The sequence below is a fragment of the Mus pahari genome, chromosome 7 (assembly GCF_900095145.1).
Source record: "Mus pahari chromosome 7, PAHARI_EIJ_v1.1, whole genome shotgun sequence".
Taxonomy (NCBI): Eukaryota; Metazoa; Chordata; class Mammalia; order Rodentia; family Muridae; genus Mus; species Mus pahari.
Window position 1 is genome coordinate 52,570,427 of NC_034596.1, and position 26,778 is coordinate 52,597,204.

At 36.9% G+C, this 26,778-nt stretch overlaps 1 protein-coding gene across 10 annotated transcripts in view; it reads right to left on the reverse strand.

The window, feature by feature from the left end:
• Ralgapa1 (Ral GTPase activating protein catalytic alpha subunit 1) overlaps positions 1–26,778 on the reverse strand; it is a 221,187-nt gene that overhangs the window by 144,990 nt on the left and 49,419 nt on the right. For all 10 annotated transcript variants that reach the window (XM_029540679.1, XM_021201484.1, XM_021201489.1 and 7 more), the window contains exons 10-13: positions 23,868–24,107; positions 15,353–15,550; positions 12,865–12,999; positions 1,802–1,950 (exon numbers count right to left, since the gene is read on the reverse strand). In XM_029540679.1, coding sequence (XP_029396539.1) covers positions 1,802–1,950; positions 12,865–12,999; positions 15,353–15,550; positions 23,868–24,107 — 722 coding nt within the window. The remainder of the gene's footprint in view (positions 1–1,801; positions 1,951–12,864; positions 13,000–15,352; positions 15,551–23,867; positions 24,108–26,778) is intronic.

A 26,778-nucleotide genomic window follows, 5' to 3' on the forward strand; every position in this document is an offset into this window, starting at 1 on the left:
AAACAAACAAACAAACAAACAACACCAAAGTGAACAAAAACTAAAACCTAAAAGGACCCAAGGAGCATATAGATATTGTTGAGGTTTGGTCTTTTGCTATGTATTGTAATGCTAAGTGTGGGCCCCCAAGACCAGTTTGCCCCAGAGATTAGAGAGTACCTGTAGACCTGACCTTGCCTCCAAAGTTATTTCTGATGGATGAATAATGCCAACAGCCAATAGTTGAGCAGAAAAGACAAAGGCGGGGTTTAGTGTTCCAGGGCTTAGTATGGAGGAGAACCACAAAGGAGCAAAGAAAATAACTAGAGGAAGAAGCCACCATGGGTTAGGTTAGTCATGGAATAATGGCCATGTGGGTTGGCTAATGGGAGTTAAGAACAGCTCAGATGAAACATGGCAAATTATATAATGGGATTATTGGCTGAGAAATACACAGAATAGCATAAAGGATAGATATCTGCTCAGCTCTTGCGCTGATTAATGCTTATTGTAAATAATAAAAGTGTGTCTTTTATCGAGGAACTGAATGAGCAAAGGAGAGGTAGAAACCCTGGATTGGGATTAGACATTTCTACAACAGCTACTTATTGTGTGTCAGAGAACTTCTTAGTAAGTGCAAGGCCATGATTAAATACTTAATACTGAAAAACACAATAAAATTATTCCTCATATGCTATATTATTATGCAATCATGTGCGATTTAATCAGTCAAATATTTACAAAAGGACAAACATCTCAAGAGAATAGGCTATACTTATACTTTCGTTTTATTTTTTAATTTGATTATAACTATGTATAATTCTAACATAAGCTATAGAACTGCTCTCCCTCAAAGGTCTACTTTTCAATTTAATTTATATAAAGTGCAAGTATATAAAGTGTATAATGTATTATACCAAGTAAAGTAAGCAATACAAAATTAAGACAACTTTTTTTATTCTTGGTGGTTCAGTTATTCAGTTATTATTCAGGCTCCAATTCAATAGCCATTAATACAAATAATTTAGGAATAGAGACGACTTTGAGAAGAACTATATAGGAGTACCCATTTAATATAAAAGGAAATAAAGAAAATATATATAGAAAGGAAATATTGAAAGAGTAAGGTGGAAGTTTAACCTTCTACTCAAAGGAATACTACTAGCTTGTGTTAGAATAATACATAATTATAATCAAATTAAAAAAAACAAAAAATTATAAGTTATAAGTATAGCCCATTCTCTTGTGGTGTTTGTCCTTTTTTAACATCTGACTTATTAAATCACACATGCAATGTCATAATAATGTAGCTTTGGTGACCACAGAAAAGGATAGCAGATATTCTAAAGCATAACTCAGAATATACTCAGGAAAAAGCAAGCTAACAATGCTGGGAAGCACTGCTCCAAGGTAAAGGTTAGATTTAAGAGGTGAAAGTGGACAGGGAAGTAGGAATGGGCCTGCTAGCAGGGCTTGCCAAAGGAGAGAAACAGGCTTTAAAAGTGCAGTCAGTCATCTAGTAACATCGCCAATCATCCATACAAGCAAAAACTAATTTCTGTGTATATATTCATTACTGGGAGAAAAGGTGACAATTATGCACACTTTAGACAGTCTGAGGGGTCTTACAGAAGCTTGATCAAGGATGTTTGATATAAAATGAGACAGTCTACTATAAGCATGATTACTATATAAATTATCTGTATTCATTCAAAAATAGCAGCACTCTAATACTGTAACACACCCTATTTATAGACACTATTCCTTGAAAATTACTATACTTATGCAGAAAACAATAACCAAAAAGATATAGAATTGTTACCAGGTCTTTCTGTCCATTGACACTTGCACAACCATGTGCCGATAAATGTTAAGAACACGTTTACACATATCTGTGTGCTCATCCAGGAGGCTTTTTATTTCATTTGCAGGTTCAAGAAGAAATATGTTCGATGAGTTTATAATAAACACCTATAATAGGAGAAATCATTAATTATTCATAACAAAATTTCAATGGAAAATTCCTTTTTTTTTTTTTTTCCTTAGAGACAGGATCTCACTCTGTAGCCCTGACTGGCCTGAAATCCACTATGTAGACCAGGAGGATACGCTGGATTCTGTTAAAATTCTGTTGTTGTTGCCTCTCAAGTGCTAGGACTGTAAGTATGAGTGACTGTATTGGGGTCAATTTCTTATTTAATGAAAAAAAAAAAAGTCTGCCATGTTGATGCCTGTAATCCCAGCACTCAGAAGGCTAACATGGGGGAGGCTCCAAGTGTGAGGCCACCCTAGAATAAAGAGTGAGACTCTATCTGTGTGTATGTCTCTCCTCTCTCTCTCTCTCTCTCTCTCTCTCTCTCTCTCTCTCTCTCTCTCTCTCTCTCTCTCTCTCTCTCTCTCTCTCTCTCTCTCTCTCTCTCTGCCACACACACACACACAGTAAGACAGAGACAGAAATAAACACTGAACACTGGGTGATCAAGCATAAATTTAAAATCACCATGGATTTATTAATACTCATATTTCTACTACTATTTTACCGTCTGCTATTTAAATTTGTTAACACTCAAACACTTTATATATGGTTTTTATATATAAAAACAGCATTTCTAAGGTAAGAACCTTCTAAGTATAACCATGAACAACAGAAAGTACAAAAAACTTACAGTAAGAGATAACAACTAAATCAGGAAATATTTCTGTAAGTTGTACACCTTATTTATTTCCATTTGTGTCCATCTGTTCTTGTAATAACAGCTTACATAAATGCAATTTACGACAATCAATTAGTGTTTATCATTAAACTTTATCACTTACTCAGTGTAAGCTGTTGATTCCCTTCTGAATGATGCTATAAAGACAAATCTAATGCAACAGCTATATACAGAGAATATCAACAACACTTTGTTTTGCTTCATTTCTGTTATGTTTTCTTTTACTTTTTAGATGGGATCTTATGTAGATAAGACTGGCCTCTAATTTGCCATGTACCCAAGGCTAATCTCAGACAAACTAGAAGATCTGAAGATTCCACCTATAAATTCTGTCCATTTATCATTTCTATTCACATCTGCTTTCTTCTAGAAGTACTATGTTGCCACATGAAAAGTACAGTTAATTGGAAAAAAATTAAGCACATATTTAAAAGTGAAAGCAGCAGATTCTGGAAACCTAGCCTAGCAGGCATAAACCAACAAAAGTGATTCAGTGAAACACTGCATGACAATAAAGTTAAACGCAATGTGGGAGTTTGAATTAAAACGGCCTCCTTAGGTCCACAGGGAGTGCTACTAATGGGGGGGGGGGTAGCCTTGTGGGAGGAAGTGTGTCTCTTTCCCCAAAGCCTGCAGATCCAGATGTAGAACTCCTTCTCCAGCACCATGCCTGGCTGCCCACTACCATGTTTCCCCACCATGATGAGAACTAAGCCTCTGAACCTGTAAGCCAGCCCCAATTAAAATTCTTCCTTTATAAGAGTGAGTTGCTGTGGTCATGGTGTCTCTTCACAGCGGTAGAAACCCCAACTAAGACAAAAGTTGGTACCAGGGACTTGGGCACTGCTGTGACAGCCTGACCATGGTTGTGTTTGAAGGAATGTGGACTTTGGGACTTTGGATGGGAAAAGCAATTGAATGCTTTAAGCACAGCCTAATGGGCCATACTAGTAGGATCACAGACAACAGTGGTATGGCAGGTAATTTGAACTGTTGGGGGCCAGCTCAAGAGGTTTCAGAAGAGAAGAATGCTAGTATGTGGCCTAGAGATTGCTCTTCTGATATTTTGGTCAAGAATGTAGGTGCTTTCTGCCTTTGTCCAGAAAATCTGTCTGGTACTAAATTGAAGAGTTTTGGATTAGCACTGGCAGAGAAAATTTCAAAACATCTTAGTATTGACTCTGTTGTACAGTTATTAATGTTTATTCTTATGAAGATCTATAATAAAAAGGAGCAAACTGAGCAAGAAAAAATACAAAATGTACATTTCAATGAGAAAAGGAGCACTAGGAAGAAGAATAGAGCTAAATCCCAGGTTTAAGGAGATGAACAGATAAAAGAAAGGCTTGTTGTTAGATGGAATAAAGGGAGTGGTGACCTCAGGGCAACATCCCCAGCCAGATGAACTTCCAACTTGTGAAAAGGAATTTTAAAAGAGCTTAGAGCTGGTGTAGTAGGCTTTTAATTCCAGTTTTACAGAAGCAGGTAGATCTCTGAGTTTAAGGCCAGTCTGGTGTACAGAGCAAGTTACAAGACAGCCAAGCTTCTGCAATGAAGGAAACCATCCAAACCAGAAAGGTGGTGAAGACATAACTGAATGAGAGGGCTGGGCCTTATTCTAGCCCCAGCAAACAATAGAATTTAGCAGCTTTGGCCACGTGGTTCCGGTTTTAGAGTCAGGGATAGAAGAAAGGGATTATGGGAGCTCCCTCCACAGCTAAGAATCGCTGCAGACGCCAGGCATGTGTCAGGGTGTCCCTGAGTGGAGCTCCACTAAAGCCACTGTGTGAAGCTGGGAAGGTGAGACTTAAGATTCCCTTGTAGTCTCCAAGATGTTAGTCGAGCCCTGAGATTCCTGTCAAGGAAAGCTGTTTACAGGGAGTGGAATAAGCCAAAGAGAAAGAAGCGTGTTACAGTCAACAAAGCTGAAAGGAGTTGGAGATCTGAAAAGGGCTTTGACATCAGACATGGAGATGCCGAGTTTGAAGTTTGTCCAGCGGGTTTTTGGACTTGGTTTGGTCCAGTATTTTCTATGTTCCTTTTCTACCCTTTTGGAATGATAATGTATATCCTGGGCAATTATATGTTGGAAGTACGTGCTCTGATTTTTGATTTTGATTTTTAAAGGAGAATGCAGTTAAGAGATTGCATGAGAGACTTTGAACTTTGAACTTTTAAAAGGTATTGATACTCTGTCATGGGACATCTAGGTTGTTTCCAGATTCTGGCTATCACAAATAAAGCCACTATGAACATAGTGGAACACATGCCCCTGTGGCATGGTGGGGCACCTTTTGGGTATATTCCCAAGAGTGGTATAGCTGGGTCTTCGGGTAGATATATTTCCAATTTTCTGAGGGACCTCCAGATTGATTTCCAGAGTGGTTGTACCAGTTTGCAATCCCACCAGCAATGGAGGAGTGTTCCTCTTTCTCCACATCCTCTCCAACATGTGTTGTCACCTGAGGTTTTTGATCTTAACCATTCTGACTGGTGTAAGGTGGAATCTCAGGGTCGTTTTGATTTGCATTTCTTTGATCATTAAGGACTTTGAACATTTCTTTAGGTGCTTACCAGTCATTCGAGATTCCTCAGGTGTGAATTCTTGGTTTAGTTCTATACCCCATTTTTTTATTGGGTTGTTTGTGTTTTAGGTGATTAACGTCTTGAGTTCTTTATATATTTTGGATATTAGCCCTCTATTGGATATGGGGTTAGTAAAGATTTTTTTTCCCAATCTGTAAGTTGCCAATTTGTCTTACTATGTCCTTTGCCTTACAGAAGCTCTCCAGTTTTATGAGGTCCCATTTATCAATTCTTGATCTTAGAGCGTGAGCCACTGGAGTTCTGTTTAGGAAACTTCCCCCTGTGCCAATGAGTTCAAGGCTCTTTCCCACTTTCTCTTCTATTAGATTCAGTGCATCTGGTTTTATGTTGAGGTCCTTGATCCATGTGGACTTGAGCTTTGTACAAGGTGACAAATATGGGTCTATTTTTATTCTTCTACACACAGACAGCCAGTTAAGCCAGCACCATTTATGGAAGATGCTTTCTTTTTTCCATTGTATATTTTTGGCACATTTGTCAAAAATGAAGTGATGGTAAGTGTGTGGTTTTATTTCAGGGTCTTCAATTCTATTCCATTGATCAACATGTCTGTCTCTATACCAATACCATGCAGTTTTATCACTATTGCTCTGTAGTAAAGACTGAGGTCAGGGATGATAATTCTGGTTCATTTACACAATGGAATACTACTCAGCTATTAAGAATGAGGACATCCTGACTTCTGCAGGCAAATGGATAGAACTAGAAAATATCATCCTGAGTGAGGTAACTCTGACGAATGAACTGTGGTGGATTATATAAAATGGTCCCTATAGGTCCACAGGAAATAGTACTAGGAGGTGTGGCCTTGTTGGAGGAAGTGTATCTCTTCATTTCTGCTGCCTACAGATCAAGATGTAGAGCTCTCAGTTCCTTCTCCAGCACCACGCCTGTCTGCTCTGCTTCCTGCCATGATGATAATGGACAAAGCCTCTGAAACTGCAAGCCAGCCCCAATTAAATGCTTTCTTGTATAACAGTTACCATGGTCATGGTGTCTCTTCACAGCAATAGAAACCCTAACTAAGACATAGACTATTTTAGAAAAAACAAACAAACAAACCACACGTTGCCAAAACTGACTTAAGAAAACTGAAAGGATGCATATATGAAGATCATGAAAGAAACTGAGGGGGGAGTAACTGGGATCAGTGGGACCCAGGAACTCCACCTGACCAGTGGCACCAGTTACTTCCAGTCTGCACCAGTACCCTAAGCAGACCTCAGGCGCTAACTCAGCAGCCAGTCCCACAACACCCAGAGAAAGTTACACTCCCAGGCGCTTTAATGCACCCAGGATCCCAGGTGATCACATCAGGATCTCAGGGTTCCAAGAGCTTGGTCACACCAGGATCTCAGGGTCCCAGAGGAAGCTTGACTTCCAGGAGCTCTGACACACCCAGGATCTCAGGATCCCAGGATTCCAGAATCACAAGATCACAGAGACAGCTGAACTCTGAGGAGATCTGACACAATCAGGATCACAGGAAGGACAGGCTCCAGTCAGATAAAGAGATGGCTGATAGCACTAGAGGTAATCAGATGGCAGGAGGCAAGTGCAAGAACAAAATCAACAAAAACCAAGGTTACTTGCATCATCAGAACCCCATTCTCCCAACATAGCAAGTCCTGGATACCCCATCACACCAGAAAAGCAAGATTCAGATCTAAAATCACTTCATGATGGTGATAGAGGACTTTAAGAATTTAAGAAGGACATAAATAACTCCCTTAAAGAAATACAGGAGAACACAGGTAAAGAGCTACAAACCCTTAAAGAGGAAACACAAAAATCTCTTAAAGAATTGCAGGAAAACACAACCAAACAGGCAAAGGAAAGGAACAAAATCATCCAAGGTCTAAAAATGGAAATAGAAACAATAAAAAAAATCACAAAGGGAGACAACCCTGGAGTTAGAAAACCTAGGAGAGAGATCAGAAGTCATAGATGCAAACATCACCATCAGAATACAAGAGATAGAAGAGAGAATCTCAGGTGCAGAAGATACCATAGAAAACATTGACACAACAGTCAAAGAAAATGCAAACAGCTAAAAGCTCCTAACCTAAAACATCCAGGAAATCCAGGACATAATGAAAAGACCAAACCTAAGGATAATAGGTATAGAAGAGAGTGAAGATTCCCACCTGAAAGGGACAGTAAATTTCTTCAACAAAATTATAGAAGAAAACTTCCCTAACCTAAAGAAACAGATGCCCATGAACATACAAGAAGCCTACAGAACTCCAAATAGACTGGACCAGAAAAGAAGTTCCTCCCATCATATAATAATCAAGACATCAAATACACAAAAAAAGAAAGAATATTAAAAGCAGTAAGGGAAAATGGTCAAGTAATATATAAAGGCAGACCTATAAATATTACACCAGACTTCTCACCAGAGACTATGAAAGCCAGAAGATCCTGAGCAGATTCCATACAGACCCTAAGAGAACACAAATGCCAGCCCAGGCTACTATACTCAGCAAAACTCTCAAAACCAAATTTACACAATATCTTTCCACGAATCCAGCCCTACAAAGGATAATAGGTGGAAACCACCAACACAGAGAGGGAAGTTACACCCTAGAAAAAGCAAGAAAGTAATCTTTCAACAAACCCAAAAGAAGATAGCCACACAAACATAATTCCACCTCTAACAACAAAAATAACAGCAAGTAACAACCACTTTTCCTTAATATCTCTTAACATTAATGGACTCAATTCCCCCCAAAAGACACAGACTAACAAACTGGATACATAAACAGGACCCAGTATTTTGCATTCAGGAAATGCACCTCAGTGACAAAGACAGACACTACCTCAGAGTAAAGGGCTGGAAAACAATTTTTCAAGCAAATGGTCCCAAGAAACAAGCTGAAGTAGCCATTCTAATATCGAATAAAGTTGACTTTCAACCAAAAGTTATCAAAAGTATAACAATTGTGCCTGCCTGCTTGCTTGCTTGCTTGCTTGCTTTCTTTCTTTCTTTTCTTTCTTTTTTTATTATTTAAATGCATTTTATACATCAAACATATTAATAATGAGTATTTTGAGAATCGAATAATACATAAAAATTTGTTCAACTTTTATATTCATATCCTTTCATACCCTAAAATATCATTTAGGACAATTCATTGATGAGAACAATTCATTCTCATCAAAGGAAAGATGTACCAAGAAGACCTCTTGATTCTGACCATCTATGCTCCAAATGCAAGGCTACTCACATTCATAAAAGAAACTTTACTAAAGCTTAAAGCACACATTGCACCCCACATAATAACTGTGGGAGACTTCAACACCCCACGCTCTGCAATGGACAGATCATGGAAACAGAAACTAAACAGAGGCACAGTGAAAGTAACAGAAATTATGTACCAAATGGTATAGAGCACTTCATATTAAGCAAAAGAATATACCTTCTCAGCACCCCATGGTACCTTCTCCAAAATTGACCATATAATTAGTCACAAAATAGGCTTCAACAGATACAAGATTGAAATAATCCCATGCAACCTACCGGATCACCACAGACTAAGGCTGGTCTTAAATACCAACAAATACAACAGAAAGCACACATACACATGGAAGTTGAACAATACTCTACTCAATGATAATTTGGTCAAGGAAAAAATAAAGAAAGAAATTAAAGGCTTCTTAGAATTTAATGAAAATGAAGCCACAACATACCAAAACTTATGGGATACAATGAAGGCAGTGGAAGAGGAAACTCATAGCTCTGAGTGCCTCCAAAAAGAAACAGAGGAGAGCTTACACTAGCAGCTTGACAGCACACCTGAAAGCTCTAGAACAAAAAGAAGCAATTACACCCAAGAAGAGTAGACAGCAGAAAATAATCTAACTCAGGGCTGAAATCAACCAAATAGAAAAAAAAAAAAAAACTACACAAAGAATCAACAAAACCAGGAGCTGGTTCTTTGAGAAAATCAACAAGATAGATAAACCCTTAGCCAGACTAACCAGAGGCCCAGAGACAGTATCCAAATTAACAAAATCAAAAATGAAAAGAGAGACATAACAACAAAATATACCTTAAAATAAGTATTCTGTTTGCTGAATATTAACAGTTGAAAAGATTAAAATCATGTTCTACAAACATCATGGAAATATTAGTGATAATTTTCCTCATTGTGCCTGAAATTAGCATTTTCTTAGTGTTTAACTTCAGAGTTTTTGCTATTTTGAAATTTTTAAAATATAATTACTGATAAAATAATTTCTCTCCTAAAACACTGATCTTTTTTAAGTAAACTGATTGTTAGACAATGTACACAGATATTTAATGCGTTTTAAATACTCTCTCACTACATCAGGTGGTATCATATAAGGAGTTTTGAAAATATTTCTTAATGAATCATTTTTAATATTTTATGCTCTTTTACTATGTTTAACTCCTAAAGAGTATTTTGTATGTTTTGAAACAATTTAGCATTCAACATTAGATACAGGATCCTCAGTTATGGATAGTATTAAATATTCATTAATGATATTTTAGGGTATGAAAGGATATGAATATAAAAGTTGAACAAATTTTTATGTATTATTTGATTCTCAAAATACTCATTATTAATATGTTTGATGTATAAAATGCATTTAAATAATAAAAATAGAAAGAAAAGAAAGAAAGAAAGAAAGAAAGAAAGAAAGAAAGAAAGAAAGAAAGAAAGAAAGCAAGCAAGCAAGCAGGCACTGAGATAGTAATACAGGCCTCTCTAATCCATCCTCCAAACTGCAAACAGGTCTAGAAAACTATCTCTGAGCAGCCTTGCTTCAGCTTCATGGGAGATGATCCTTATGTCTGTTCAGAGGCAAGAAGGAACAAACCACCCAATTTACTAAATAAAAACATAATGTTGTTAGTAAGAACTACATTTTAAAGAACTAAATAAAAAGCTAATGTCTAAATTGTGGACATAACAGATTAAAATCTTAAAATATAGCCGGGCGTGGTGGCGCATGCCTTTAATCCCAGCACTTGGGAGGCAGAGACAGGAGGATTTCCTAGTTTGAGGTCAGCCTGGTCTACAAAGTGAGTTCCAGGACAGCCAGGGCTAAACAGAGAAACCCTGTCTCGAAAAACAAAACAAAACAAAACAAATCTTAAAATATTAACAAATCAAACAAAACAAAATACTGTATTTTATCATGAAGTAGAGTTTACTCCAGAAATGTAAGGATGCCTTAGCATAGAAAAATCTAGTACTATAACTTCTATCAATAAATTAAGATAGAGAACAAATATGTTTGTTTTAATTTATTCAGGAAAAGAACTCAGCATTTAATTCATTACTGTAAAAGAGTTAAACTAAGAAAAAACAGAAAATACCAAACTCTAAAAACAAGCATTTACAAAAAAATCTAACAATTTTATACACACAGCAAGAGCACTTGAGAAGCACCAACAAAAGACAAGAATAATGGTGTGCTCTTTCCTAAAAGAAGAGGCATGAATCTGAAAGAGCCACATTGTGCATATAGGAAAGCTTGGAAGGAGAAAAGGGAAATGGAAAATGATGTAACTATATTATAATCTCAAACAACAACAACAACAAAAACTCACTTTTTAAAAGATAAGAACAAAGATGCTTCCTGTCACTTCAATGTCCCGGGAGTCAAATAAGCATAAAAGGAGGGGGGAATAAAAACGGAGTTATGTAGCCATCTGAGAAAAAGATTCAGAAAAGTAAAAGCAAGTTCAAACGCCATAAGGTGAGGGCTTGCCTTGTATTCTTGAGGAGTGATAACAAGTACAGAATGAAGTGAGTCAGAGGAAAAGCAACAGGAGATTTTGTTTAAAAGAAGGAGAGAAGAAGAGAAAGAAAGAAAGAAAGAAAGAAAGAAAGAAAGAAAGAAAGAAAGAAAGAAAGAAAGAAAGAAAGAAAGAAAGAAAAGGCATGAAAAACAGAACTCTTCCCATCATCAACAGGGAGAACAGGTGCCCCTTTACCTTTTGTAGATCAACCCCACCATAAAGCACAGTTTTTTCAATAAGAATAGGAAAAAAAAGGATATATATCTCAAATCCAAACTTTTAAAGAGAATTAAATGGCTTAACTTTAACATCCTTGTTTTTGCAATTACCCTGTGGGCCAGGGTGTGAAGCACTCTCGAGAGCAATGGTGCAAAGGTTATAGACTGTTAACAGAGAACTGAAAAGCCACAGGAAGGCGTTCAACAGAGAAGCTTATGATCTGACTTATGTGTACAGATTCCTGCTGCCTGGCATTGAGAACATATTAGGGGCTAAGAGAAGAAACAGACTAGGCCTATGCTCTTAAGGTTTCCTGTGAAGGCAAGCTGTAGGAGAGTCTACAGATTCTCAAGACAGAGCTAAGGAATTCACAATATACATGAAAGACAAGAAACAATATACCCGGGAATTTAGAAAACAGAGAAGCCGTGAAATGATACAAAGAATCCTAGTATATACAAAGACTCTGCTTCCAAAAACCAAAACCAAAACCAAACAAAGGAAAGACTTCATTTTAGATTTAACAAGACAGAGGTTAAAGGTAACTTTGACAATGAAACAGAATGGAAAAGAATACAACTTGATGGCAGGAGGCTGAAGTAGAATGTCTGGGGCCTGGGTTCTGTCTCAAGCACCATCAACAGAAAAGCAGAGCAGGAAGGGGAAGGAAAAGGAGAAAAGAAACCTGGGAACTCCTGCAAATCTTTTCAAAGGATAGGCAGTCAGAGGATACATAGAGATGGAGACTCAGAAGTGTTTGTGAATTCCTTCTTCTGTACATCTCCCCAGTACATGAGTTATAAGATCATAATTTTTCACTGTCTACAAGAGATGTGAGATGTTTTTAAAACTTTTGAGGCCAGTGCCATGGTTTAGACAGTAAAGGCCCTCGACCTCAAGCCTGATGACTTAAGTAGGAGAGAATATACTTTAACAAGTTGTCTGCTGACCTCCACATGACAAGCATACACCTGCTCCCCCATATAAACACTAAATGTAAAAACAAAATCAAGTACATTTTCCTAATTCAATTTATTTTTCCTTCATCAGTCTTGAATTGGAGCATCTTTTCTCATCTGAACTGCAATGTTTCAGTATATATTTTATGAAAATAAATGTTTTAATTGCAACTCATAGATATGTAAATATATATATGTATATATATGAATTTATTATGTTTACATTTGAGCATCTCTTCTCATGTGTAAACTAACTGCAATGTTTTTCATGGCAGTTTCATAAAATGTATTTTATAAAAAAAACAAATGTGGTATGGTGACAACCACTCATAGATATGAGTAGTAAACATATATATATATGTGTATATATATACACAAATATATATACACACACAGACACACACACACACACATATACACACACACACACACAAACACATGCACATGTATTTTGTATGTAAGTATGGGCATTTGAAATATTTGATGACTTTTTCTTTTTCTTTTTAACAGTAACACACTGGTAGAGAACTTGTCTTGCCACTGGGCCCAGGGTTCAATTCTAGGAACTATAAGCACACACACAAACAAACAGAAGTATAAAGCCACCCACCTGCAAGACAGCCTGAGTACCAGCTTGAATATTTTGTTCTGTGGCTTCTTCAGAGACATGAAAAGCTTCTTGATAGGAACCATTTTTTGTCCAGCTAGAATTTCGACCATGTTCAGAAGTATTGGTCCCATTTTCCTGAAGCAAAATATCAAGCTTTTAATATTTCATCAATGAGAATGCTGCAATAAGTCAGTAAACATAAAGAGTCTCTAAGATTATTAGGCCACACTACTAAACTGTTTCTTTCCCTCAAAAGATTATTTTAGGAGCCTGGAAAGATAACTCAGTGGTTAAGTGCACCTGATGCTCTTCCAGAGAACCTGAGTTCAGTCCCTAGCACCCACACTGGCTAGATTACAACTGCTAGAACTCTAGCTCTACAGGACTCCAGTGCCCCCGAAAGTACTCATGAGCAGATACAAAGACCTACAGATAACTAAAAACAATAAAGATAAATCTTAAAAAAATAAATCAAGGGGCTGGTGAGATGGCTCAGTGGGTAAGAGCACCCGACTGCTCTTCTGAAGGTCCGGAGTTCGAATCCCAGCAACCACATGGTGGCTCACAACCATCCATAACAAGATCTGACTCCCTCTTCTGGAGTGTCTGAAGACAGCTACAGTGTACTTACATATAATAAATAAACAAATCTTTAAAAAATAAATAAATAAATAAAGATATAAATATTTTAACTCATTACACAAGTAATATATATATTCACTGTAAAAGTTCTTACTAAAAAAAGCAAAGTAAAAAATTATGACTAGCCAATTAAAAATCAATTCATATGTAGTAATTTTTCTGTGTATAGTCTCATATATTCTACAATCATTTTATACTATTCACAGCTTTGTAAAAGATGAATTCCGTTCTATATTAAATGTCAGAATTTATATAACTTAGAAACAGATTCTTAACAGTAAAATTCTTACAACAAAAATTTAAAAATAACAAAAACACTACTTAAAACAATTACTACTGAAGTTTTCTCACTGAGTTTTGATGCTGTTTGGTATTACAGACTACAAGTTACACCACATAAAAGCCTGTTTTGTTGTGTTGTAGGCTGTGCATACAAGTTGTATACATGTGTGTGAACAAGTGTATACAGGTATTTATACCCATGTGTGGCTGTATGGATATTTGATCCACTGAGCCATCTCCCAGTGACTGCTGCTTTTGAAAATTCATTAATAATATCTTCCTTTCTCCTTCCCTCCCTGACAGGTTCTCATTCTATAGCCCAATTTGGCCTTGAATTATCAACCATCTCTCTGCTTCAGTCTCCCAATGGCTAGAATTACAGGTATGAGCCATTTGCCTGCTCCTGCCCCTTTGTGATTCTAGTGATCCAACTCAGGGCCTTGCATATGCTATGCAAGCAGTCTACACCAGTGACAGTCCCAGCCCTTTGTCATCAATATTTTCAAAGCGCTGCCTTTTTATAGCTTATACAGAGTTATACCTACAACATACAGGTAGTATTGTTCAATAATCTGTCATAACTAGAAACTGGACCAGGAACTGAGCTCTGTGAAAAGCCAATACAACACTCTATGTTCTAGCCCAGACTTTCTCTCAGGCTATCTCTACAACATGTCTTCTACAGTTTTCCAAAATGATATATAAACTATAAAGATAAGATTCTTATCCACAAACTCCACTTTCTCCCTCCTCCAGCCACATTTGTCACCATCAACAAATCTGCACTTTTCAGTTTCCATCTTTCCATGAGTGGCTAATGCTAATGATTAATATTGATGTGAGTAACCGACATAAGATTAACCCATCAAGGCATCTGTATGAGCAACTCATCTTCCCCACTCCAGTCATTGCTTCTTTCTAATATTAGTTTTTGTTTGTGCGTTAGTTTTGTTTGTGGTTTTGCTTGGTTGTTTTGTTGTTGTTGAGACAGAGTCTCCCTATGTAGCTTAATTCCCCTGAAACTATGTAGACCACACTGGTCTCAAACTCAGAGATCCATCTGCCTTTGCCTCATGAGGGCTGGAATTAAAGGCATACACCACCATGTCTGGCCTCTGTTTGTAATTCTCTATATAGTTTATTCTATTTCTAAATAAATGATGCAGGGTAGGGTGAGTGTACACAAGAACAGTATGTGTCTATCCTGATTGAACTCCTCTTGATGAGGTTAAATTAACCACTAAAATAAACAAATACTACCCAAATGTTCCTCTTCTGGTTCATTGGACATTGTACAGTAGAAAAGAAAATCAGACAAATACAGACAGTCTTATACTTTTTAAATGTATTCATATTAACACATTATTAAAATTTTGAAAAATGATCTACTGAACTTACATTAGAACATATATATCGACAACTCCACATGTACAATCTCTCTCTTGTAAATGTGAACATAGTCTCTTTCTCTCTCTTTCACATACAAAACACACACACAAACACAAAATCAAATAAAAACCTTTAATGACATATAAAAAAGAACACAGACATCTGATGACTTTACCTCTTCTCTTTTTTCTCCATCTTCTATTGCACTTTCATGATCGGTGACAGTTTCACTGCAGGGTATATCTGAACAGGTGACCACAGTGTCCTCGGGCTCTTGCATAAACAAAGGTTTTTCCTCTTGTTGAATCCATTCTTGATACACTTTCACCACTTTTCTCATAGCTGCTGCTTCACAAATTGGTAATAAAAATGCCTAGTAAATTAAAAAGAGAAAAAATAATACTTTTTCTTTTGCCACAAATATATTAATATATTTTCATTTTACACAATAGAAAATAAAAACAATTTCACAAACTTAATCAACTCATTAACTATTCATCAATTCAGAGAAAGCCTTTTATTGCCAAATATTTTGTAAATACCTTAAAAGAGAAATACAGTAGATAGACATTGAAGCAGAAGGAAAAAAGATTTGTTTTAATTGTATTACTAATAGTGATATTCTTTGTTTCATGAAACTTTACTCTTAGAAAATCAAATATAAATATAACTTCTTATAATAAGCCACATTTATAACTTACATTGTTGCTGTTTTAAGGATTATTGTCATTAAAATGCTTCCATAAAAAAACTTAGCCACAGATGCAAAATAGAGACAGCTGACTAAACAAGAATGGTGATGTGGGGTATGAGAGAAGAATCCAACAAGATGGCACCTAATAGTAGTCAGTATGAATTCTAGAAACAAAAAACAGTACATCACATTAAAAGTTCTGTGCAAAGTCTCACTAACAGAATAGATGAAAGACGGAAAAAATTATCTGATTGAAAACAAAATGGAGGAACTGGAACAACCCAGCAAAGGCAAAATTAAGGCAGAGAATTCCAAAATACATGTGACATTATGAAAAGACCAAGTCTAAAGGCCACAAACATAGGAGGAATAAAATTTATTTTAAAAATACAGAAAACATTTCAAAAGAATTATAACAAAAAATGTCCTAGAGTTAGGAAAGAGGTGCCTATCCGTAGAAAGAAGGGATGTTTGGTTCACAACACCAAACAATAAGGCAAGAAAGAACATCCCCTTGAATTTTAACTAAAACACTAAATACACAGAATGAAGAATGCATACTGATAATGGCAGAGAGAAACATCAAGTTACACATAAAAGCAGGCCTATCATAAAAAAAGGGCAGATTTGTACTTTGAAACATTATGCAGTAGAAGATCCCATAAAGATAGATTTCAAGTTCTGAAAGCCAACTGCTAAACCACAAATACAGTCATGGCCAGCTGGGCTGTCCTGTAACAGGAGGAGGAAAGTAAAAATCCCATGATTAAAACAGGCTCACAGAATTCATGACCACTGACTAAGCCACCTCTTTATAGAAGATGCTTTAAAGGACTGTCCTAAACTAAAAAGAAAAATTCCATCCTCAGTCCATAGGAAATAAATCATATTAGAATAATAGTTAAGAAGGAGAAAAAAAAAAAAAGAAACAAACCCTACAAGAATCAACAAAATGAAAGAAATCAGTACACAGCATTCAATAAACGCTCAGAATAGTTATGGTTTCAATTTCCCAAGAAAAGATATAGACTAGAACAAAAGTAGGAACCACCTCTTTGTTCTAAGGAACATACTTTACCACAAAAAAACAGACACTACCTTAGGACAACAGGAGCTGAAGAAATGAACCATCAAGAGAATAGTAAAAGTCTTAACATATATGCCAAGCACAGGCACATCCATTTCATAAAGCAAATACTCACAAGCCACACAGTAACCAGAACCACAACAAAAGGTGACTTCAATATCCTACTCTTACCTAATGACAAATCATCTAGATAAAAACAATCAGACTTATTACTAATCAATTAATTAGTGAGTTATTAAGTTAATCTCCATCAAATAATATCATATATCAAATGAATTTAACAGACATCTACAGACTTCCATCCAAACACTGAAAAATATAAATTTTTCTCAGAAGCCCCAGGAATGTTCTAAAGAGGTTATACATTAGCACACAAAGCAAGTCTCACAAACACAGGAAAACTGGCCTATTTTCTTGGATACTATCGGATCACAATGGAGTAAAACTATAATCAACAACATATATTCATGGAGACTAAACAACACTATTGGGTGATGAATGGGACCTTGAAGAAATTAAGAAATTTCCAGAATTGAATGAAAACAAAAACACATACGGACCTATTGAGAGGCAATAAAAGCTGTCCTAAAGAAAAGTATAGAGCTCTAATTTCCTACATTGAAAAATCAGAGAGATCTAAGTAAATAACTTAGGGTTCTGAGGAAGGAACAAGCCAACTCCCAAAGCTACTAGAGGAAAGAACTCACTAAGAACACAACAGAAATTAATGCAATGAAATCAGTAACAACAATGAAACAAGGAGCTATTTTCTTTGAAAAGATACACAAAATTGGTAAAACTTTAGCCAAAGAAAAAGTCCCCAATTAATAAAATTTGAGATGAAAAGGGAGCCATAACAACAGATACCACTGAGATTCAAAAAATAATTAGATTTTACCTTAAAATCATATTCTACTTAGTTGGAAAAGCTAAAAGAAATGGACGAATTTCTAAGTGCTTATAATTTACCAAAATTAAACCAAGATGTAATTAAACAATTAAAAGGGATCTATAAGTTAGATTAAAACTAGAAAGACATAAAAAAATAAAATTACACACTAGTCACCCTGATAAATATACATGCAGAAGTTCCCAAGAAAATGCTTTAAAAAACAAATTTAAAATCACATCAGAAGATCATTAATCGGGCTGGTGAGATGGCTAAGTGGGTAAGAGCACCCGACTGCTCTTCCAAAGGTCTGGAGTTCAAATCCCAGCAACCACATGGTGGCTCATAACCATCCGTAACAAGATCTGATGCCCTCTTCTGGAGGGAGACAGCTACAGTGTACTTACATATAATAAATAAATAAATCTTTAAAAAAAAAAATCATTAATCATGATCAAATTGACTTTATTCTTAGATATGCTATATATCTAAGTCAATAAATGCTATAAGTTTCAAAAATGGGTAGAAATCACATAATCCTCTTGATAAATATACTTTTGAAAAATTTAATATCCACTCATGATAGAAGTGCAGAAAAAACTAGGAGTTGAAGGAATATATCTCAACATAATAAAGGCTATATATTACAAACCTATAGTCAAGAAAATATTAAATTGTAAACAGCTTAGATACATTTCTAAGACAAGAAATAAGATGTCTGATGCTCTCTAGCCATGCCTATTCAATACAAAATTTGAAGATTAGTTAGATTATTAAGACAAAAGAAAATAAAAGGGATACAAATAGAAAAGGATGAAGTAAAGATAATGTATCCTTATTTGTATTTGACATGATTCTGTATGTAACAGGGCTCCAGACCTTAGTCTAGCCCTAGACTTTAGCACAACTGACTCCATGATGGAGATATCATTCAGGCTATGAAACTCAGCGCAGCACCTCCAGCCAAAATTAAAAAAAACACAGACTGATCCATCAAAATCCATAGTTCTGGTCAAGTCTCTAAATATACTATTCTTACTTTTTGGCTTCTGTGGTTCCTCTTCTGGCTGACTGTTCTCATTAACTGAAGTATGTCAATCCAGAACATGTTTTTGTGCTGGAAGGCTGATCCTGAGAAAGGCTGAGTGATACTCTGGGATCTTGAACACTCAATGTAGCTGCTGACCAGCTAATGAAGACTGCCTGAGCAATCTTCTCTGGTGGATACCTCACTACACATAAGACCTGAAAGACTTCACCACAAAAACTCTTCAGAGCTAATGAACATTTTAAACAACATGCAAAGACTCAAATTTAACACACAAAAAAAATCAGTAGCTTCCCTATATACCAATGATAAACACACTGGTAATGAATCTGAAAAACAACCCCATTCACAATAGCCTCAAAACACAGACACACAGACACACACACACACACACACACACACACACACGAACAAATAAATCTAACCAAGGAAAGGATAGGTCTTTTATAATTGGTTTTTATTACATGTTTTGTATATGTGCACATGGTGCACCCGTGAAGATCAGAGGCTAACTTTTGGGAGTCTGTTCTCTCTTTCCAACATGTGGATCCCAGAGATCAAACTCAAGTCGTTAGGCTTAGTGACAAGAACCTTCATCCACTGAGCTATCTCGCCAGACCATGGAATCTTTTCAATGAAAATTTAAAATACTGAAGGAAACTGAAGAAGTCACTAAAATGGAAAGATCTTCCATGCTCACAGATTAAAAGAATTAAATTGTGAAAATGATCATCCTACCAAAAGCAATCTATAGATTCTTATATTCCCCATCAAAATTCTACAGTCATCCTTTATAGAAATAGAAAACTTTAAAATTCATATGGAAGCACAAAAGACCACAGATAGCTAAAGCAATCCTGAGCTAAAGAATAATGCTAAAGGTATCATCATGTGTAATTACTAATATATACTACAATCATAAAAACAGCTTGGAAGTGGTGGGAAAACAAACTAGCAGCTAGAGTGGGAGGAAACAGTGGGACTCATATATTAGCTCACACAGCGGCCATCATGTTGCTTTTCAGGAAGATATCAAAAACAAACATCTTTCTTCTACAAGTAGTGTTAGGATGTCCACATCTGAATGAAAGTAAAACATTATATGTCATCCTGCACAAAAATCAACTCAAGAAGGATCTTCATGAATGTTTTTTTTAAAAGTATTTCTTTATTGCAAAGGAAATATTGAGTGAATAGACAGCTTACAGTATGAAAGAAAATTACTACCAGCTATATATCTGACAGAGGATTAATATCCTGAATATAGAAAGTGCTTTTATGAACTAAACTAAATAAAAACCTAAACTATAAAGAAAGAAACAAACCAACCAAAAATGTCCTATAAATACTTTTAATAGTGCTCAACATCCTTGGTCACCAAGGAAACACAAATTAAAAATACTCTGAGGTTACATCTCATCCCAGTTAGAATGGCTACTGTCAGGAAATGTAAGAGGTGCTAGAGATGGCTCAGCACTTAAGAACACTTGTTCTTGCAGAGGACATGGGCTCAATTTGCAGCACCCATATGATGGCTCAAACTGTCCATAACTCCAGTTCCAGGGAATCTGATACCCTCTTTTGACCACTGTGGGCACCTGGCATGCACATGATACACAGAAATACATGCAAAAAATGCCTCGTATACATAAAATAAATCTTTTTTAAAAAAACAAAGAAAAAACAAAAACAACAGTGCTAGCAAGGATGGGAAGAAAGCAAGTTTCACTCGTTGTAGTGGGCATGGAAACTGGTTTAGCTACTATGGAAATCAGTAAAGGTTCTCAAAATGCCACAGCGATACCACATCTAGGCATTTTCCCAGAGAACTCTATATATACCACAGAGATAACTGCACATCCATGGCCATGACTGCTCTACTCACAAGAGCAAGGAAATGAAATCAGCCTACATGTCCATCAAATGAAGAAATACAAATGTGGCATATACACAATGGATTTTATGTGGCCATAAAGAAAAATGAAAAATAAGTAGAGTAACTCAGGCTAAGGCAAAAATTATATATTCGCCAGGCAGTGGTGGCACATGCCTTTAATCCCAGCACTTGGGAGGCAGAGGCAGGAGCATTTCTAAGTTCAAGGCCAGCCTGGTCTAGAATTCCAGGACAGCCAGGGCTACTCAGAGAAATCCTGTCTCAAAAAACAAAAACAAAAACAAACAAACAAAACAAAAGCCAACCTATGTGTTCTCTCTCACATACAGTTACAGTGCTAGCTTGCACTTTCATATGTAGGCATGTGCAGAGCCTCAGAAAGTAGAAAGGAAGCCGGGCGTGGTGGCGCACGCCTTTAATCCCAGCACTCGGGAGGCAGAGGCAGGCGGATTTCTGAGTTCGAGGCCAGCCTGGTCTACAAAGTGAGTTCCAGGACAGCCAGGACTACACAGAGAAACCCTGTCTCGAAAAAAAAAAAAAAAAAAAGAAAGTAGAAAGGAGCACATGAGATAGATAAAAGAATGTTAAAGGGGTGGTGAGGGGACCTGGGGTAGTAGAACGCTTGTGATGTCAAAATGCAAAATGAAAGGAAGAATATTGAGAACTGGGTAACAAGATGGGGCTGAGAAGGAGGTATATACTAATAATGTATAGAAAAGACATGAGAAAATCTGATATAATAGGCTAACTTTTTAAAAGACAGCCAGGCAGAGCTGGAGAGTTGGTTCAGTGGTTAAGAGCACTGACTACTCTTCCAGAGGTTCTAAATTCAGTTCCCAGCAACCACATGGTGGCTCACAACCATCTGTAATGGAATCTGATGCCCTCTTTTGGTGTGTCTGAAGACAGCTACAGTGTTAATTAAAAAAAAAAAAAAAAAGCCAGCCAGGAACAAAAGTGAAAACAAAAACTACCCAGACATGCGAGATAAACCAACCTATGCAGTAGTGGAGAGTCTGTTGTGGGTAAACACTGCTTTCTAACTGAAGCTGATGGTTGCTCCACAAGAGAAAATTTACGCCTGGCATTGTAATCCATTCAAATGCCTAGGTTAGGAAAATCACCAGTCGGGAGGGAAGCTATGGCTGTCATTTTGCTAAGTAGATGTGTCTAGCAAACTATCTTTTGTTTCTTCACCCCCAACCCCTGGTTTTGAGACAGGGTCTCACTAGACCAGGCTGGTATCAGACAGAGTGATCCTCCTGCTGCTGGGTTTCCAGCAGAAGCCTCTGCCTTCTGAGTTCTGTGATTAAGGCATAAACCACCACACCTGGTCCTCAAATTATTCCTTAAATAACTATGCCTATACCCATAGATTAATGCTATTGTAAGGGTTAGTCAGAAACACTTCTTTGTGCAGAGGTCAGCAAAGATTCATAACTAGCACAGAGAATAAGATGATTGACAGGGTACAATGGGAATCCATAACACACCTTCCAAAACCGCCCAGGAAGAGGGCAGGAATGTAGGAGGGAAGCAGGCTGCAGAGAGCTGTGGAACCCTGACTTGCCATGGTTGTCAGACTCCTGAACCCTCAACAGCTCTGATCACCTGTTCAAGATCTAAACGAGATTGGGCTGGTCTAAGTCCTGACAGGGAAAGGTACAGGGGCCCCAACCACTCTGAAGATTTATACATAATAAAGGGTTAATGGGGGAGGGAGAGACATTTTCCTCAGTGGTCTAGCCACTGGTAAGGTACCCATGCTCCTTTAAACAAGTAACCCTCATGAAACTCATTCAGTCATGGGGGGAGGAGAGCTAGTTGGGAAGAGTAAGAGGGGCTAGCAGAAGTATGACTGAAATGTCTATGTACATGTATGAAAATGTCATATTTGAAAATGTCATAGCTTTTTTTTTTTTTTAAGATTTATATATTTATTATAAGTAAGTACACTGTAGCTGTCCTCAGACACTCCAGAAGAGGGAGTCAGATCTTGTTAAGGATGGTTGTGAGCCACCATGTGGTTGCTGGGATTTGAACTCTGCACCTTTGGAAGAGCAGTTAGGTGCTCTTACCCGCTGAGCCATCTCACCAGCCCCAATGTCATAGCTTTTACTTTAGTTTACTACTCCAGGTTATAATCCATTATTGCTAAGGAGGTCACATCATCTCCACAGTCAGAGGCAGAGAGAACAGAACGCATGTACCACCCTTCTGGGACTTAGTTCACTTTCTGCACTCGTATATGGTTTAGTATACCAAGCCCAAAGAATCATGCTGTCCATGTTTGGCTGCTTGTTCCCATATCATTTAATTATAAACAAAACAATTTCCCATGTCCACAGACCATCCCGATCTAGATTGTTCCTCAAAAGTCCAGGTTGTGTCATATTGACACTTAAACTAACTGTCACAGTGTGCTGACCTGTTTTGTGCTGACACACACCAACGTCATTTGGGAAGAAGGAACCTCAATTGAGAAAATATCTGTACAAAATCAGCCTGTGACTAAAGACAGTGTTGCATTTTTTGGTTGATAATTGATGTGGGAGGGCACAGCTCAAGTGGGCAGTGCCATCCTTGGGTGTAATAAGCAAGCAGGTTGAGCACAAGCGAGGAGGAGCAAGTCAGTAGGCAGCACCCCTCCAGAGACTCCAGTTCGAGTCCTGCTTTGAGCTTCAGCCCTGACTTATCTGGATGATGAGTCCAACAAGCTTAACAAGGTTAACTTTGGTGTCATGGTGTTTTATCTCAGCAACAGAAACCCTAACTAAGAAACACAGTGAACAAGTATAAACTGTTTTGATAACATAAGGAATATGAAGGGAGAAAAAGGAAAGAAAGAGGGTGTAAGTCCAGTAGAGCATGTGTTTAGCATGCACAAAGCTTCGTTTGGAGAGAAAAACACCAACCAGGTAACAGGAGGAAGCATGGAAAATGTTAAAGGGTTTTTATATAAGTTTACAAAACTTAAAATTAACTTTAGAAATCTTCATAAAGAATCAATTTTAAATGGCTAAAAATCAATATATGCAATAATTTCATTACAATCTAAAAATGTTGACAGTATTTTACCTGACGAAATATCTCTGTGACAAAGTTTACATTGCTTCTCTTAGATGAAAACACTCTGCGAACAATTTCGATGTCTGTGAGGTGTTCCTCATCGATGCTGCAGAGACTGGAGGAGCTAGGCTCTCGCTCTGTGAGAGTACTTGTGTTGGAATGAGACTGCTCAGGCTCTGCAGACTTGTCGGCTTTATCAACAGTATCATTTTTGCTTTCTTCTCTGGATACCAAACTAGCAGCTGCTCTCTAAAATGAAAACAAAAGTCAAAGGATATCATTTATCATTCAAATTAATAGTGTTTTTAGCAAATATTAGTAGACCCCAAGGCCACTTCAACACTGCTTAAAAGCCAGATAACCAACTACACTTAGAAGCCATTCTGAATAATTAAGCAGAATGAAAATAACATCTAAGTGACACAAAGAAACTCAAATGTGTAGTACCAAGTCATCTATGCACCTGTAATTAAACTGAAGCAATTCAATAGTTACCTAGTAAGCCTATATGAAAAACCTCCAACACATAGACATAGAGGCCGCTCAGCTTTTCAAGAATGAGTAATAACACAAGGAAACAGCATCAGGCTAGTTACTTCATAATGCTAAAGATGTAAAACTTTCTGAAGCAAAAGCAGAACAAGAGAAGAAGCAGAGAAAGGAGGAGAAGGAAACAAAATTCAAGACAGCAAACAAAGATAAAACTAAGAGAAAATCTTAGGATTTTTGAGGAAATGCTATACACTGTAATAACAGAATATTTGTCAAGACTGAAGACCACGCCTAAATGTGGCCAAATCAAATCAACCTCTTCTGAGGGACACAAAGATAGTTCTATATATGCAAATAAACAAACATAATTCAATACAAAAATACTAAAAAACAAAACCATGTGATTGTCCTATGAAAAAAGGCCTGTTACAAAATCCAATATTACTTCATAATTAAAGTCTTGGAGAGGCTAAGGAATACAAGGAGCATACCTCAACATAATAAAGGTAATTTAGAGCAGGCTCACAGCCAACATCAACCTAAATGGGAGAAACCCAAAGCATTTCCACTAAAATCAGGAACAAGATGTTTACTCTCTCCATGCCTATTTGATAGCTAGAGCATCAAAACAACTGGAGGAGACCAAGGGGATGCTAATAGAAAAAGGAAAAGACCAACTGTCTTTATTTGCAGATGATAGGACTTTTATACATAAAAGGCCCTAAGAAATTTACCAGGAAACTTCTACAGCTGCTAAACACTTTCAGCAAAGTAGCAGGATACAAAATTCACACACACACACACACACACACACACACACACACACACACACACTATTAGTCTCCCCATACATAAATTAGAAATACACTGAACAAGAAATAAGGGAAATAGTATCTTTTACAGCAGTCTCAAAAAATATACATTGGAATAACTAACCAAGCAAGTGAAAGACTTCTATACTAAAAATGTTAAGACAATGAAGAAACTGAAGATGCCAGAGATGGAAATGTATCCCATATTCATGGAGCCATGGGATTGATAATGTGAAAATGGCCATCCTACCAAAAGTAATTTATAGATGCAATGGAATCTTCATCAAAATTCAACACAATTCTTCACGGAAATTAAAACTGCACAAGGAAACACACACACACACACACACACACACACACAAATACAGGATACATAAAACAATTATGCAAACAAAAGAACTGGTAGAAGTACCACTATCTCAAATGTCAAGTTGTACTGCAGAGCTACAGTAATAGACCCAGCAAGGTACTGCATAAAAACATACACACTGATCAATGAAATCGAACTGAAGGCCCAGACAAACCAACACACCTATGGACACCTGATTTTGACAAAGCCAAAAATACACAATGGATGGCTAAATGTCAAACTGAGTTCAAATAGATCCCTATCTATCAACCTGCACATAACTCAACTCCAGATTGATCAATGATATCAACATAAGACCAGATACCCTGAATCTGACAGAGACAAAGTGTGGAATATGTTCAAGCTCATTGGCACAGGAAAGGACTTTCTCAGCAAGATACTGATAGCATTAAGATCAACAAGTAAAGAACAGGACCTCAAGGAAAAGCTTCATGTATGGCAAAACACACCATCATTTCAGCAAAATGGCAGCTAGAGAACAGGAAAATATCTGAGGATTAGTATCTAAATATATATATAGAACTTGAAAAACTAAACAAAAAACAAGTAACAAAAGATGAAACACAAATGGCTGAGAAACACTTAAAGAAATTATCAACACCCTTAACCATCAGAGAAATGCAAATCAAAACTGCTTTAAGATTTCACCTTTCATCAGTAAGAATGGCCAAGATAAATAAAACAAATCAGATCACATGCTGGTGCAGATAAGGGGAAAGGAGAACACTTATTGTCAGTGAGAGTGCAAACTGGTACAAGCACTATTGAAATCAGTGTAGTAGACTTCAGAAAGCTGGAAATCTACCTTTATCAAGATCCAGCTATACCAGTCTTGGGCATAAGTCTTTTGGGTACAAAGGGTTCTATATCCTACTATAGAGATGCTTGCTCAACCATGCCCATTGCTGCTTTATGCATAATAGCCGGAAATTAGAAAAAGTCTAAATGTACATCAACTAATGAATGGACAATGAAAACATAGTACATCTTACATAATGGAATCCAGCTGTTAGAAAGAAAGAAAGAAAGAAAGAAAGAAAGAAAGAAAGAAAGAAAGAAAGAAAGAAAGAAAGAAAGAAAGAAAGTCAAAGGTGAATTGATGGAATTAAAAAAAAAAAATCATCCTGAGTGAGGTAACTCAGACCAAAAAAGAAAAATGTTGGCTCCTCCCTCTAAGCCTTGTGTTCCGCCTCTTGCAGACAGGTTGGGAGTTTCTTCCTGGAACCCTGGATCTGGACAGCGTCCT